Source organism: Echinops telfairi, unplaced genomic scaffold (assembly GCF_000313985.2).
Source record: "Echinops telfairi isolate 266 unplaced genomic scaffold, ASM31398v2 ScPeMD7_7468;HRSCAF=8506_0, whole genome shotgun sequence".
NCBI classification, from domain to species: domain Eukaryota; kingdom Metazoa; phylum Chordata; class Mammalia; order Afrosoricida; family Tenrecidae; genus Echinops; species Echinops telfairi.
The window spans coordinates 30,914,609-30,931,761 of NW_022111369.1; the positions used below are offsets into that span (position 1 = coordinate 30,914,609).

At 41.2% G+C, this 17,153-nt stretch overlaps 1 protein-coding gene across 1 annotated transcript in view; it reads left to right on the forward strand.

The window, feature by feature from the left end:
- Positions 1-15,206: 15,206 nt before the first annotated feature.
- The window catches only part of LOC101648250 (estradiol 17-beta-dehydrogenase 11), a 47,131-nt gene continuing 45,184 nt past the window's right edge, over positions 15,207-17,153 (forward strand). The window contains exon 1 of the mRNA XM_004703418.2: positions 15,207-15,517. Coding sequence (XP_004703475.1) covers positions 15,305-15,517 — 213 coding nt within the window. The 5' untranslated portion in view covers positions 15,207-15,304. The remainder of the gene's footprint in view (positions 15,518-17,153) is intronic.

Here is a 17,153-nt window from a genome sequence, read left to right on the forward strand (position 1 = left end):
TGAGGGCTCAAATAGAAAAGAAAAAGTTTTGAAAATGATGATGGCAACATATGTACAAATGTACTTGACACATAAATGGATGGATTGTGATAAGAGCTGTAGGAGCCCCCAATAAAAATATTTTTAAAAAGAAAAGAAAAACAAAGAATGCAAATAAAAAGTAGGCAGAAGACATGAACAGCCAGTTCAAAAGAAAAAAATGACATTCAATGGCTAGCAAACACTTGAAAAAGTGGTCGTGCTCACTTGCCATCCAGGAGATACAAATCAAAACAGAATGCAAGATCACCTTACACCAACAATGACAACCCAATTAAAGAAAACGAAGCAAAACAGAGAATAGCAAATGCTGGAGTGGGAGGCAAGCTTGGAATCCTCACCCACTACTGGTGGCTCTGTAAACATGTATAACGATTATGGAAAGCAATATGGCACCACCTTAAACAATAGGGCATAGAAATCCCATATGATCCAGTAATACCTCTGCTGGATATAATGTTAAAGACATCAGAGACATTACACCAACAGACATATGCATGTCCATGTTTATCACAGCACATTCACAATAGGAAGAAGTTGGAAACAACTCAAAAACTCATCAGTAGAAGAATGGCTAAAGAAATGTTAGTACATGCACAGAGGAGCATACTATGCATCACTAAAAAATGTTAAGGAAACCAAAAAGCACTTCATGGCATGTACTGACCTGTAGAGGATTATGCCTAGTTAGTCAATCACAAAAAGGACAAATATTAAATGAGATCACAGCTAAAAGTATAATCACTACTTTTGAAGTTGCCCAATAATTCGTAAGTTAAGATTACCATATATTTACTATTTTCTGCTCTATTTTTTGTGACATGTTTTTTGCCTTAGTGAATGAGTGTTATTGTTTTGCCTTAGTGAATGAGTGTTATTGAAATGTTTGCTTTGTGTCTAACCCTGTTTTCTTAAACAGTGTTTAGTCACTTAAGTTTTTAATACAGATATAGTTAAAATTTAACATCTTACCATTTGTTTTCCCTTTTGTCCCATTTTCAACTTATTCTAGTTTTTATTATTTTCTGCTTTAGTTTTGATCAAGGATTTTATGTGTCTTATTTTGTTGTGAAGGGGAGGGAGGAGTGCACGATTTTCTTTTTATAAAATCTAGGATAGGTAAATCTGCAAAGACAGTGTGTTAGTCTGGGTTGACTAGAGAAACAAATTCATAGACACTAATATATGTATAAGACTGAACTTTATATCAAAGAGCAATTGTACATTAAGAAACCATCCTAGCCCAGACAAATTCAAGTCCATAAGTCTGATATTAGCCGATATGTCCAATACCAATCTAAAAATTCCTCTTCAGACTCATGCAACATATACAATGACGCCGAGTGCAGGAAAAGTAGGTGGAAAGTCTTGTAGAGCCAGTGGCAGTAGAAGCATGTGGCTCCTTCAGCTCCAGGACTGTAGTGTTGCTCCATGTGTCCTTGCCAACAGGAATGTCTCGCAAGGAGTGAGTGTGTATCCCGCCTCCAGCGAGCTATTTATCTCCTTTGTGCCTGATTGACAGGCGAACCTCCAGCCCTTCGCTCTTAATAGTCTCAAATTGACAACAGATTATGTAACTACCACAGACAGTAACTAGATTAATAGTTTTTTTAAGGTTATGGCAGGGGAGGTTGGGGCAAATGGGGGAAATAATAATAATGTATACAAGAATGAAGTAAATGCTCTAAAATTGATTATGGTGATGATTGCACAACCCTTTTAAATATATTTAAACTATTGAATTGTATGGTACATGAATTTTAATATGTTAATATTATATGTCAATGTTATATATGTTAATAAAACTGTTAAAAAAATACACAGGCCTCCATTTGGGTTAATATTCTAGTTCAGTGAAAGAAAATCTGCTGTATTTAAACAAATCTAGAAAATAAAATTATGGCAGTCCTGATAAATAGTACTCAAATATTACAGAAGACTCCATTTACTAAGAAATGCATTTAAATATCATCATTTCATTTGTACTACCCAAAAAGTCTTAATGAAAGATAAGATAAGATAAAAGGTATGATCTTTTTACTCACCCACTCAGTATGGAGAGAAGAACAACACTCACCAAGCACATACAAGAGACCGCCACACAGAACAACTCCACCCAGAGACCATCAAAGGGAAAACAGCCCCCAAGATAACACTGGCTCAGTGATGGAAAAAAGGCAAGAAGGAACCACAAACACACATGTGCACAACCCAAAGAAAAGAAATAGAGGTAGGAAAACACCCAACACAAGAGGGATAAAATGACATCACAGATAGATGTAATAACCCTGAATATCAATGAAATGAACTCAGACCTTAAGAGACAGAGACTAACAGACTGACCTAGGAAAGACAACCCCTCCATCTGCTTCCTACAGGAGACACTTCTCAAGATTACAGACAAAATAGGCTGAGAATAAAAGGCTGGAGAAAAATATACCAAACAAATAACAATTCAAAAAAAAAACAGGAGTTGCAATCCTAATCTCAGATAAAATTGATCTCAAAGTGTAAACCATAAAAAGAAAAAAGGAGGGACACGATATAATGCTCAAGGCAACCATACATCAAGAACCACAAAGCATTTTAAACATTTACTTGCTGAACAAGCATTCAGCAGAATATGTCAATCAAATGCTCCAAAAGATGAAAAAAAGAAATCACAGCCTCAACAATTATAGTAGGTGACTTCAATACACTGCTCTCTGAGAAAGACAGATCACTGGGAAAGAAACTCAACAAGGAGGCTAAAAATCTAAACACTACCATTAGACGATTTGACCTGATAGATATCTACAGAGCTCTCCACCCTAATGCAAAAATATCCACATTCTTTCAAGCCCATGAGGCACATACTCAAAGATAGACCACATGCTAGGGCATAGGTCAAATCTGCATAAATTTAAGCACATTGATATCATACAGACTTCTCTCTCTGACCACTGTGTCATAAGTCTGGAAATCAACAAAAGGAAGATGAAGAACACAAGGGCAAACAATTTGAGAATGAATAACTCTCTTTTGCAAAGGAGTGTGTACTGACCCAGATCAGAGATGAAATTAGGAAATTTCTAGAAACCAACAAGAATGAGAACACGGTGCACCAAAACTTATGGGACACAGCAAAGTCAGTTATCAGAGGAAGTTGCATAGCAATACATGCACACATAAAAAAGGAAGAGAGACTTATGATTGATACACTGGCACAAAATTTACAGCAACTAGAGCAGTGTCAACAAGCAATCCAACTAATAGCAAAAGAAGAGAAATAATAAAAATTAGGGCTGAGATTCAGGATAGGGAAAATAATAAAACTGGAAAAAATAATGCTGCTAAAAGTTGGTTCTTTGAAGGAGAAAGAAAGTGGTGTTAACAAACTCAGAGACAAGGGAACAACAAGTGGTTCAAATTCGGCAGTGAGGAAGGTGTAGGCTGCCTGCGAGGGTTTGAGCAAGGGTAATGTAACCAAGAGGAAATGCTGAAACCCAAATGAAGGCTGAGCATGATAGTGGGGCAAGAGGAAAGTAAAAGGAAATAGAGGAGAGAGCTAGTGGGTAAAGAGCATTTATAGAGGTCTAAATACCGGCATGTACATATGTAAATATATTTATTTATGAGAATGAGGAAACAAATCTATGTGCATATATTAGGTTTTGTACTAAGGTACCAGATGGACACTGGGCCACCACTCGAGTACTTCCTCAATGCAAAAACACTTTGTTCTATCAAACCGGCATTCCATAATGCTCACCTTCCCGACACAATCGCTGAAGACAAATGGGTGCATAAGCAAATGTGGTGAAGAAAGCTAATGGTTTCCAGCTCTCAAAAGATATAGCATCTGGCATCTCAAAGGCTTGAGGGTAAACAAACGGCCATCTAGCACAGAAACATCAAAGCCCACATAGAAGAAGCACACCAGCCTGTGTGATCACGAGGTATCTAAGGGATCAGGTATCAAGCATCAAGCAACAAAAATCATATCATCATGAATGAGGGGGAGTGCAAAGGGGGGACCCAAAGGCCATTTGTGGGCAACTGAACATCCCCTTACAGAAGGGTCTCAGGGAGGAGACGAGCTAGTCAGGGAATAGTGTAGCAACAATGAAACATACAACTTTCCCCTAGTTCTTAAATGCTTCCTCCCCCTACCTATCATGATCCTTATTCTACCTTACAAATCAAGCTGGACTGGAGGATTCATGCTGGTACAGATGAGAACGGACACACAGAGAATACAGGACAGATTAACCCTTTAGGTGCAGTGGTGAGAGGGGTGATACCGAGATGGTGGAGGGAAGGTGGAGTAGAAAGGGTGAACAGATGATAAGGATCTATATATAACCTCCTCTCTGGAGGTCAGTCAACAGAAAAGTGGGTGAAGGGAGACGTTGACAGTGTAAGATACGACAAAATAATAATCACTTGTAAATTATCAAGGGTTCATGAGGGAGGGGGAAAAATGAGGAGCTGATGCCAGGGACTCAAGTGGAGGTCAGATGTTTTGAGAATGATGATGGCAACACATGTGCAAATGTGCTTGACACAATGGATGGATGTGTGGATTGGGATGTGTTGTACGAGCCCCCAATAAAATGATTTTTTTTTAAGTTGGCTCTTCAAAAGGATAAATAGAATCTACAGACATCTAATGAACTTAACCAAAGAAAGGAAGGAATAAATTTCGATAGCAAGGATGAGGGATGAAAGAGGGAACATTACAATGGACCCTAGTGAAATCAAAAGGATAATTACACAGTACTATGAAGGGCTATGCTCCAAAGAATTCAAAAACTTGGAAGACATGGACAAATTCTTGGAAAAAAATAATCCCTCCCTAGGCTATCCCCAATGGACATCAAAAATCTCAACAGACTCATATCAACAGACAAGGTTATCAGGGATTACCAACAAAAAAATCCCCTGGACCAGATGGCTTTACAGGAGAATTCTATCAAGTATTCAGGGAAGAACTGACACCAATCCTACACAAACTCTTCCAGAACATAGAAAAAGATGGCAAACTCCCAAATTCTTTCTATGAAGCTACTATAACTCTGATACCTAAATTGGACAGGGATCCCACAAGAATTGAGAACTACAGACCAATTTCCCTAATGAATACCGATGCAAAAATCCTTAACAAAATACTAGCCAATAGAATACAAAAGTATATAAAACAAATAATTCACCATGACCAAGTGGGATGCATACCAGGGATGCAAGGATGGTTCAACATACGAAAGACCACTAGTATCATTCGCCAGATTGAAATGAAAAATTATAAGAACTGCATGATAATATAGATAGATGAGGAAAAAGCATTCAACAACATCCAGCACTCGTTCCTGTTTAAGACACTCAATAAGATAGGAATGGAAGGCAAATTCCTCAATATAATACAAGCTATATATGAAAAACCAACAGTCAATATGGTAGTCAGTGGAGAAAAGACAAGATCAATTCTCCTGAAAAAGGGGACTAGACCAAGATGTCCCTTATCACCACTCTTATTTATCATCGTACTGGAAGCCCTAGCTAACAGTGTAAGGCAAAGAAAGAACATCAAAGGTATTCGTCTAGGGAAGGAAGAAGTGAAACTATCGTTATTCACAGATTATATGATTTTATATATGGAAAGTGCCAAAAGTTCCATAAGAGAAGTACTAGAAGCAATAGAGGAATGTGGCAGAGTATCAGGATACCAGATGAACAAACAGAAGTCTATCAAACTATTATACAAACCAGACAAGTCCAGAGAAGAGGGGATCCAAAAGGTGGTACCCTTCAAAATAGCCAAACACAAATTGAAATATCTAGCGATATGCCTGACTAAAAAATCAAAAGATCTGTACAAGGTAAACTACAAAACACTATTACAAGAAACCAAGGGTGACTTCAACAAATGGAAGGACATCTCATGCTCATGGATTGGAAGACACAATATCATAAAGATGTCAGTTCAACTGAAGGCACTGTATAAGTTCAATGATATCTTGATCCAAATTCCATCATCTTTCTTCAAAGAATTGGAAAAACAGATTACCAACTTCATCTGGAGAGGGAAGAAACCCAGAATTAGCAGATATCAAGAAGAAGGACAAATTTGTAGGGTTTGCTTTACCTGACTTTAGCACCTACTATACAGCCACAGTGGTCAAAAGTGTGGTATTGGTATACTGATAGATATTCAGACCAATGGAAAAAAATTGAAAACCCAGAAATAAAATCATCAGCATCTAGACAACTGATCTTCAATAAAAGCCCAAAAAATATGAACTGGGAAGAGAAACGCCTCTTCAACAAGTGGTGCTGGAAAAAATGGATATCTACCTGCAGAAGAAGGAAGTAAGAGCATTACCTCACTCCATGCACAAGAATAAACTCAAGGTGGATCATAGACCTAGAGGTAAAACCACAAACTTTTAGGACTATCAATGAGGGAATTGGAACAAATTGGAGAACTTTGACTCAGGGAATACATAGGCTATCAGAAATATGGAAGGGCAAAAACACAGAGGAGGCACAAATTGACCAATGGGATATACTAAAGATAAAACACGTGTACATCGAAAGAATTTGTCAGGAGAGTAATAAGAGAGACGACAGAATGGGAAAACATCTTCAGTAATGACACATCAAAGGCCTTATTATTAAAATCTGCAATATTCTGCTAACTTACAACAAGAAAAAAACCAATTGGCCACTCAGGAGGTGGGCAAAGGACCTTAACAGGTTTCTCAAGGGTACAAACCCAAATGGTCAATAAATATATGAGAAAATGTTCCAGATCTCTAGCCATAAGAGAAATTCAAATTAAAACAACTATGAGACCCTCAAAACAACCTAACACCCTCAAAGATAGCCCAATTGAAAAAAATAAGAAAATAACAAGTGTTGGAGGGACTGTGGAGAGATAGGAACTCTTGTCCACTGTCTGATGAGAACACAGGAGCTAATGGGGGGAGGGAAAAACAGTGAAGCACATCCTGGCCCACCAAGCCTTGAGGACAATATTTCTGCTCAGAGCAGCCAATGCACAGAGAGGATCATAGGGACAGCCCCACCACGAGACATGATGTTCCTCACTGACCCATAGCACCAAAGGAGACCACACTGGAGACACATAGCGGGAATTGAGCCCATCCTGAGGCCACCATACCGAGGCTAGACACTGGGGGCATGCAACAGAGCAGCAAGGGGAGCAGAGCAATGAAGTTCCCAAAGAACACCAAAAATAGACTGTGGGACCAGGGTGTGGCATTCCATCAGATTCCACTGGAAAATATTCATAAAGGACAACAAATAGACCTTGAACTATTTATAGGCTTTTCTCTTTTTTTGTCATTAACTTTTGTTGTTGTTGCTGTTGTAGCTTTTGTTTTATTTTCTATTGTTGCTTTGTTATGCCCAGTCTTGCGTTTGTGCATATTGCTGTCGTTTCATGTGTATCTGGATGGGATATGCCGGATAAACAGGATGGAAGAGATAACAACGACAACAGTTCCAGGGAGTCATGGGAGAGAGGGAGGTGGGGGAAAGGAAGTGGGTGTTAACAAACCCAGGGATAAAGGAACAACAAGTGACTGAAAATTGATGACGAGGAGGGTGTAGGAGGCCTGGAAGGCCTTGATCAAGGGCAATGTAACTGAGAGGAATTCCTGAAACCCAAATGAAGGCTGAACATGATAGTGGGACAAGAGGAAAGTAAAACGAAATAGAAGAAAGAACTAGGAGCAAAGGGCATCTATAGAGGTCTAAATACAGGCATATACATATGTAAATGTACTTATATATGATGATGGGGAAATAGATCTGTGTGCATATATTTATGTGTTTAGTATTAAAGAAGCAGATGGACATTGGGCCTCTACTCAAGCACTCCCTCAACACAAGAACACTTTGTTCTAATAATCTGGCACCCTGAGATGCTCAAAGTGGGTGTTACAGATCTTATCACAATCTATACATACATACATTGTGTCAAGCACATTTGTACATATGTTGCCATCATCATTTTCAAAACATTTTCTCTCTACTTGAGCCCTTGGTATCAGCTCATTTTCCCCTCCCCACTCTTTCTCCCTCTTGAATCCTTGAAAATTTATAACTTTTTTTTCATGTCTTATACTGACCGCTGTCTCCCTTTACCCACTTTTCTGTTGTCCATCCCCCTGGAAGGGGGTTATATGTAGATCATTGTGATCAGTTCCCCCTTTCTCCCTGCACCCTCCCCTTCCCCTCCTGGTATCGCTGCTCTTACTATTTATTGATCCTGACGGGTTTATCTGTCTTGGATTCCTTGTGTTGTGAGCTCTTGTACCCATGTACATGCTCTGGTCTAGCCAAATATTTAAGGTAGAAATGGGGTCATGATAGTGGGGGAGGGGGAAGCATTAAAGAACTAGAGGAAAATTGTATGTTTCATCGGTGTTATACTGCACCCTGACTGGTTCACCTTTTGAACTTTTCTGTTTCTCTTTTACTTCATCATTGCTTCCATTCTCGTTAATGTCTCCTTGTCCAAGAGCAAGTTTTAGAGTGCTTAGGAGGCTTAAAATATTTCCAAGGACATTGGGCCTCCACTCAAGTACTCCCTCAATGCAAGAATACTTTGTTCTATTAAACTGGCATTTCATGATGCTCACCTTCCCAACACGATCACTGAAGACAAAGTGAGTGCATAAGCAAACGTGGCGAAGACAGCTGATGGTACCTGGCTATCAAAAGATATAGCCTCTGGTGTCTTAAAGGCATGAAGGTAAATAAGCAGTCATCTAGCTCAGAAGCAACAAAGCCCACATGGAAGAAACACACCAGCCTGTGTGATCATGAGGTGCATCGAAGAATAAAAAAATAAAATCATTGTGATTGAGGGGGAGTGCCAAGTGGGGACCCCAAGACCCATCTGTAGGCAACAGGACATCCCCTTACATAAGGCTCTCGGGGAGGAGATGAGTCAGTCAGGGTGCAGTGTAGCAACAATGAAACATATACCTTTCCTGGTGTTCCTAAATGCTTCCTCCCCACCCCTCCCAAATATCATGATTCCAGTTCTACCTTACAAATCTGTCTAGACCAGAAGATGTACACTGGTACAGATAGGAGCTAGAAACAGAGGGAATCCAGGACAGATGATCCCTTCAGGACCAGTTGTTGAGACTGGTGATACTGGGAGGGTGGAGGGAGGGTGGAGTGGAAAGGGAGAACTGATACAAGGATCTACATATAACCTCCTCCCTGGGGGACAGACAACAGAAAAGTGGGTAAAGGGAGATGTCGGACAGTGTAATAATAATTTATAAATTATCAGGAGTTCATGAGGGAGTGGAACAGGGAGGGAGGGGGGAAAATGAGGAGCTGATACCAAGGGCTCAAGCAGAAAGCAAATGTTTTAAGAATCATGAGGCCAACAAATATACAAATCTTCTTGACACAATGGATGTATGTTTGGATTGTGATAAGAGTTGTATAAGCCCCCAATAAAATGATTTTTAAAAATTCCAAGGAAAATAATTCTTCAGCTAACACCTCCAAGTCCTGTCTGGTGACCAAGCCTGTTAACATAGTTGCTAGAGAATGAGGAATAAACAAGCAATTACTGAAGACACAGGAGAAATTACGACATCAACTGGATGGGCCTAAACCAGAGCAGTGGCCTCCGGAGAAACACCCACACTGGAGAACTGAAGAAATTCCGGAATAAGAATGACTGTGGGCAGGAAGTGAGTCATCGAAGTAGGGGGCTTCAGCCAAATCTGGCAGAAATGCACCAAGTAAAGAGAGTGAAAATAAAACATTCATTAAAGAAGCAGCTCATTGCTCTTCAACTTTTAAGTCTCCACACATGATCAACTTCTCAATGTATTGCCAGCTTCTCCACCAAAAGAGAAAGCCAGAGTGAAACAATGCTCTGATCCTTGGGCTCTGTACCGGGATTTGACACAGAGCGGCAATCCCCTCCAAGGGTTGGGTGGAAAGTAGCTCCATCTCGATCATCTGGAGAAGGATAAGAAGGAAAAGGTGAGACTAAAGTAGCGGGAGTGAGTGCCTGTAAAAAATAGAAAATGATAAAGGGTGGCATCTCTTCTCCTCCAGCTTCACAAAAGAAAGGAAAATCAAACTCAGCAGCAGCATTGCCCAAGCGGTTTTCTGTGAGGTTAAGGTCAGACGTGCCTCCACCATCCCTCCTATTCTAACCCCAACTGTCCCTCCCCCGCAACTCTACTTCTGTGACGATATCTGAAAATTCATTGCAAGGCCATACAGAACTCACAGTTGATGCTCATGATTGGGAGGTTTACTGAGAAAGTTAAAGGGTTACAAATGCTCAGGAGACAGTTGTGCAGTCAGGACAGTTTCTTGTCTGCTGTGCCCAGAGGCAGGCCCCCCCTTGGACCCTCACTTGTCCTAGCCTCTGTCCTGCTCAGGCAGTGTTAAGGAGCTCGGTGAGAACTGCCAATAAATGCTGAAAAGGCAAGCCATTCTCCCATAACACCATAAGCCTCAGCCTGAATGCATTGGACTCCAGCTCTGTATCGGCAAACCTAGCTGCCCCAATTAAGTGCCCAGAGGCACCCTACTCCACAAGCCAGCCTCCTGCCCCAAACCATTCAGCTTTCCTTGCTCTGTGAGCTGGGAAATCCACTGCTGTGTATCATGTTCTGGCTCCTGATTCTGCTACAGCCATTCTTCTGCTGCTCCTCTGGTGTCAGAGCTATCTCCTGAATCACAAAGGTGATCCTTTCAGGGGCCAAAGGACACACTCTGTTCTTCTTTGGCTCCTTCCAGGGGCCAAAGGACACACTCTGTTCTTCTTTGGCTCCTTCCAGGGCCAAAGGACACACTCTGTAGCTTTAGGTAAGCGAAATCACCTCCGGGGGTTTTCTGACCCCGCGACTGTCATCTTGCTGCAGAACGAAGAAGCTGGGCTGTGCCAAGACACAAGACAAGAAGGGTGGGAGAGCTTATGTGTCTTGAGATATACAACACCACCTTGTGTTCTTCCACGGGGAGTGTTCTTGACCTCTTTCCTTTCTGGTAGCTTCCAGAGACGCTTGCTATGAAAGACCTTCTGCTATGGAATCCCCTCCCCTGCATGCAGTGTCTAGGCTTCAGCCCCAACAGACAGCTTGTGGTGGAAGGCTGCCATGGGGGGAGCATAAGCTTGTTTGTGATCAGCTCCAACCGCCCCCAAACACACTGCAGAGGTTTAGTATCTAATAAAGGATGCATTCTGTGTTCATTACTTTCCTTCCCTCACAAGTATATTTTCTCTCTTATTTATTCCATGGTTGTACATTTTACATCCATCACAGGGAAGCTAAACGCCAAAAGATACATCCCAAACTACACCTTATCGCCTAAAAGTATTGATACATGTTAAAGTGGAACCTTCCAAATTCTAAAGTGTTTCGGCTAATTTTGATTTAAGTAGAACGCTGACTTTCAAAATCTCTTGTCTGAGACTTTTGGTCACACATATACATAGTTTCCATGCCAAGGTGTCTTCTGAGCGTTATATAATTATTATCACATGTAATCTTCATTATTATTTCAATAAGGTAGACACTGTCGTTACTCTGCTTTTATCTGTAGATGTTTTTCCTTTTTACCATTGTTGCAACAAATGGTTGTGTAACTTGCCCGAGGTCACAGCTAGCCATTATTTGAACCCAGATTTAACTCCTTGCAATCTGGCTCTTGAGTCTCCTACACGGCGCTCTGTTGCCGATCACATAGCCCACAGGTACGCCTCCACACACACAATCATTCCTCCCATCTCTATAAAAACTAAACTAAAAGTTTCACTAAAATACCCAAACCAATACTCCAGATCTTTTCTACAGAAATTCTCTAAGAATGCCCTACTCTTTTTATTTCTTAACGTTGATCGCCAGCCTCTGTTTTTTCTCCAGTGCCTTGATGTCAGCTAATACTTCTTCCTAGAAGTTTCATGGAAGCCTCCACCACAGCTGTGACCCTGCTTGATATTTAAAATGCTGGTGACATAGCTTTCAGCATCCTAGGAACACACAAGCCACCACACTACAACATACTGACACACAGGGAGTGGTAACCGCCTTTGCATTTTTAAAAACAGGATATAATAGAATGTAGAAGATTCAGAGTGTCAATATATCTGGAAGTCAAAAGATATGAAAGCAAACACACACAAATATTACATTGCCGTATAAATAATTTCCTTATGTAGATGCTGAGTAAACAAGTTTAATATTAAGCATGTGTCTAGCCCCAGTTTCTCTTTTATTTGTGGAAATTTTTAAAAGTCAACATAACTGATTTGTTCATTTATTAAATAGGGTTAGAAATATTTTCTTTCCTACTTGTCCAGGAAGGTTTTAACAATAAAAATAAGGTAATAGGGTTGGAGGGAAAAAAACTTAGGAGACTCCACATTTTCTTTACAAATGTTGGTGCTATTTCTTTATTGAAGACCTAGATTTGGAGGCTGCTGGGGAAATATAGTTACAACAAAACCGGGTCCAATCCAAAAACCCTCCCCACCAAAGTAGAAAAGAAAGAAAACTGCTTTATGATTGAATAAACATTGAACCAGAATAATTAAAGGGCTAATCCCTAAAGAGATTGAAATAACCCAGAAAGTGGATTTCATTTATGTTTTCAAGGTAAAGTGGCTAATTGTCCCATCCCTTCATGGCAGAGAATGGACTTGTCACTTGACGTAGGGGCCGCCTGAAGTCACTCACATTCATGTTCTTCCAGAAAACCAATAGGTAGAAAAGAGACTTTCCTTGATGATTGCACTGCAAGAGTGAAGTCCAGATTTAAATAGCTCTCAAAGAGAGCAAGAAAAAATGAACAATTTTCTAAAACAAATGCTGGATTTGTGTGTGGGATGGGGTGGGGTGGGGTGGGGTGAGGTGGGTATGAGGGTTGAGGAAGGACAGCAATCTCTTCTTTTTCATTTGTATTTGCCCTTATAGGAATGATATAGAAAAAGTTGGAGATAATATTTAGAATTAAAGAAACTCTAAATGCCATCTATGTTTGTGGACCGTCTCTAACCCATTGTATGACTATTAAGGAAGAGGGAGGAGAGACTATGACTATTAGTTGGGAAACAGTGGCATCATCAGGGTTGGCATTACCCAGTGAGGCAACTCATGGTGCTGCCGCACCCCACTGACCTCCTCCGCCTCTGTTACCAAACCATACCTAATCTTTCGTTGTATGTGTTGCTCTAATGTAACTTGTAAATCATACTGCCCATACATCATGGCAATAGCAGTGGAAGAAGTAACTAGCAAAATTAAAATCAAACCGTCCAATGACAGACAATAACACATGCCGCATGAAAGCAAGGCTTGGAGTGTTGACTGTCATTGGAGAATGATGCATCATGGTTGTTGGATAACAATGACAGCTCTGACTGGAGCTCACTGGAAGGTGCGAGTGTACCTTTGCGTTGTTTTAATCTTTGTTGGTTTCTTGATATGTGTAAGCTAGACTTACTAAAAATGTTTTATTGTTATGACTAACTCTACAGAGATTTTTAAGACGAGAGAATAAATTACAGCTGAAAGATGGCAGATTTTTAGAGAGGCACTGTGGTGTCCCACTCTTCTGAGTGTGACCCCATGAGGTCCACACCCTTCCCATTCCCTGCCTCCCCTTAGTGACACCTTTGTTATGAATTTCCAATTCTGTGAACTTCGACTCTTGATTTGAAAAGTTGACCACCATGACGCGTATTTCTTCTCAAGCCCTGGAGGGTCAAGCCCAAATTCAATTACTACTGCCCGGGGAAATAGAAACAAAATCTACTCCTAGCCTCAATACCTTGAAAATAATAAAAAAAAATTTAATTAAGAGAAAGAAAACATCATTAGGCGAGAATGTGATGATCACAGGCAAGCCCTTAAAGCTGTGGTTCTCACCCTGTGGGTCATGACCCCTTTGGGGGTCCAATGATCCTTTCACAGGGGTCACCTGGTTCATAACAGTAGCAAAATTGCAGTTATGAAGTGGCAACGAAAATAACTTTATGGTTGGGGGAGTCTGGCATTAGGAAGATTAGGAACCACTACAAGAGACTGAAGACATACGTTAGTCTTACATTTGACTGACTGGAGACAAATCATTAGATTTCTGTTTTCCAGAAATATATTAATTTCTTGTACTTTTATGAGTGGAGGTAGATTTGCAATCTGGGGTCCAGATAACCCTCCTTCAAAGGAGAAGGAAGGTCCAGCAGGACTTTCCAGGAGTCGTATTTCAAAAAGGTGATGGTTTACAATCTTTCCAAATAATTTTTTTCTCACCCACAGCAACCCTATAGGAATGCCCCTGTGGGTTTGTTTCCAAGACTAACTCTTTACAGGACAGGCAACCTCATCTTTCACAGGGAAAGGACTGCTTGTTTCCAACTGATGATATTGCAGTTGGCAGCTCACTGCGCCAAAAATTACCTGGGTTATCTTTAAGCCAATGTTATTCTTGTTATCATTCATGTGGAGGCAGTAATCTGTGAACCCTCACATATGGCTAGGAGTTCGTAGCGATATGGATGTCAACTGTAGCGATATGGATGTCAACTGTACTCCATGTTTTTCTACAAAATCTAGTAAATTAAAAGAAAAAAGAGGCATGGCAAAATGTTTATCCAAATATATCGTTCTTCCTTTTGGAAGCAACTCTCCTTAATGTGATCAGATCAGATTTGGTTTTGGGTCTCCTCCAGAAATTGTGTCTAATGCGGACAACGAGTGTTTCTCAGCAGGGAGCACACAGCAGCTGGCCGCTCGCGATCCTTTAAGCAAGAAGCCGCATTTGCATTGTCTATCCAGAGGTCCCCAACCGCCGGTTTCAAAAAAGAATAAGCCTCCGGACTGGGGAATCTTGGCTATCCTTGAGGGTGACGGGAATTGATGACGTTGGGGAACTTCAGTGTGCATCCTTTCACGAGAACAGGAGAAAAAGTATGTAAAAGACGGTCTTGGCCCAAACATCATTGGCTCTCAGCCAAAGAGAAGTAGGAAGCTGGGCGCGGGTCTGGAGTTTGTCCCTCCCAGCTGGCTGAGCTAGCAAGCTGTCCCCGGGTGGCTCGGGCCAATGGCAGGGGACCTCACGAAGCCCAGCCCCGCGGAAGGAGCGGTCGCGGCTTGTTGGTTTCTCTTTGGTGCTGGAGCTCAGCTCTGCTGGAGCATTTACTCCGGGTCCTTGAAACCAGCCAGCCCCCAAGCGATTCCGGGGAACTGTAAGGGGTCGAGTACCCAACAAAATGCTGAAACTCCTGCTAGACTGCCTTCTGCTTCTACCTTTCCTCATCCTCTTCACCTTGGAATCTTTCGTAAAGCTTTTTATTCCTAAAAAGAGGAAATCGGTCGCCGGAGAAATCGTCCTGATCACGGGAGCTGGACATGGAATTGGGAGACTGACTGCCTATGAATTTGCCAAACGTAAAAGCAAACTGGTCCTGTGGGATATAAATAAGGTAATCGGATTCCCTTTGTTTTGCTTTCCGGTACCTTTAATTCGTGCACACTTCCACGTTTTGCAAGAAATTCTCTGGGGAGGACGCAGAAAAATTACTACTGTCCTCTAACATTGGGTGTCAATTAGTTAACATGTTTGTGATCAGCCAATGAGAGCCGATAACCACCCACTTACTGCCCCCATTATTCTTTGATATTGCAAATTTAGCCTCACTTTTTATCGCCAAGCTGTAATCACAGATCCCTCTGTTGTCAGCACCTGGGGAAAGTATTGTTTTAGCTTGTACCTCTTAAAAAGTCTGACCATTGTTGGTATAAGTGTCAGTAAAAGATTATGCCTGATACCTGATCCCATCGAAAGAAACCACATGATCACACAGGCTGCTGTGCTTCTTCCATGTGGGCTTTGTTGTTTCTCAGCTCAGTGGCCCCTTGTTTAACTTCAAGCCTTTAAGACCCCAGATGCTCTATCTTTGGATAGCCTGGCACCATCAGTTTTCTTCACCACATTTGTTTATGCACCCGCTTTGTCTTAAGCGATCGTGTTGGGAAGGTGAGCATCATGGAATGCCAAGTTAGTAGAACAAACTGTTCTTGTGTTGAGGGAGTACTTGAGTGGAGGCCCAATGTCCATCTGCTACCTTAATACTAACCCTATAAATATATGTATGTAGATCTATTTCCTTATCGTCATATCTAAATATATTTACATATGTACATGCCTGTATTTGGACCTCTATAAATGCCCTTTGCTTCCTAGTTCTTTCCTCTATTTCCTTTTATTTTCCGCTTGTCCCACTATCAAGTTTAGCCTTCATTTAGGTTTCAGGAATTCCTCTTGGTTACATTGCCTTTGATCAAGCCCTACCAGGCCTCCTACACCCTCCTCCCCATCGATTTTAGATCTCCTGTTGTTCCCTCCTCCCTGGGTTTATTAACACCCACTTCCTTTCCCCCACCTCCCCCACATCTCCCCAGAATAGTCAGTCCCATTGATTTCTCCTCCAGATTGTTTATCCAGCCTGATCTAGATAGACCTGCAGAGATAATAATATGCACAAAAAACAAGACAGAGCCAAACAAAGCAACAAAATAAAATAAAACAACAACAAACCAGCGACAAAAAAAAAAAGCCTATAAAGTAGTTCAAGGTCTGTTTGTTGACCTTTAGGACTGTTTTTCAGTTGAGTCTGATGGGGAGCCACACCCTGACCCCAAAGTCTATTTTTGGTATTCCCTCTGCTCCTCTTGCTGTTCTGTTGCATGGCCTAAATCATATCATTTTGAATGAGGGGGGAGTGTAGAGTGGAGACCCAAAGCCCATCTGTAGGCAACAGGACATCCCCTTACGGAAGGGTCTCGGGGAGGAGACAAGCTAGTCAGTGTGCAGTATACCACTGGTGAAACGTACAACTTTCCTCTAGTTCTTTAATCCGCCCCTACTATCATGATCCCAATTCTACCTTACAAATCAGGCTAGACCAGAGGATGTACACTGGTACAGATAAGAGCTGAAACAGAGGGAATCCAGGACAGATTGGCCCTCGGACCAATAATGAGAGTAGCAATACCAGGAGGGTAAGGGAAAGGTGAGGGGAGAAAGGGGGAACTGATCACATTGATCTACATATAACC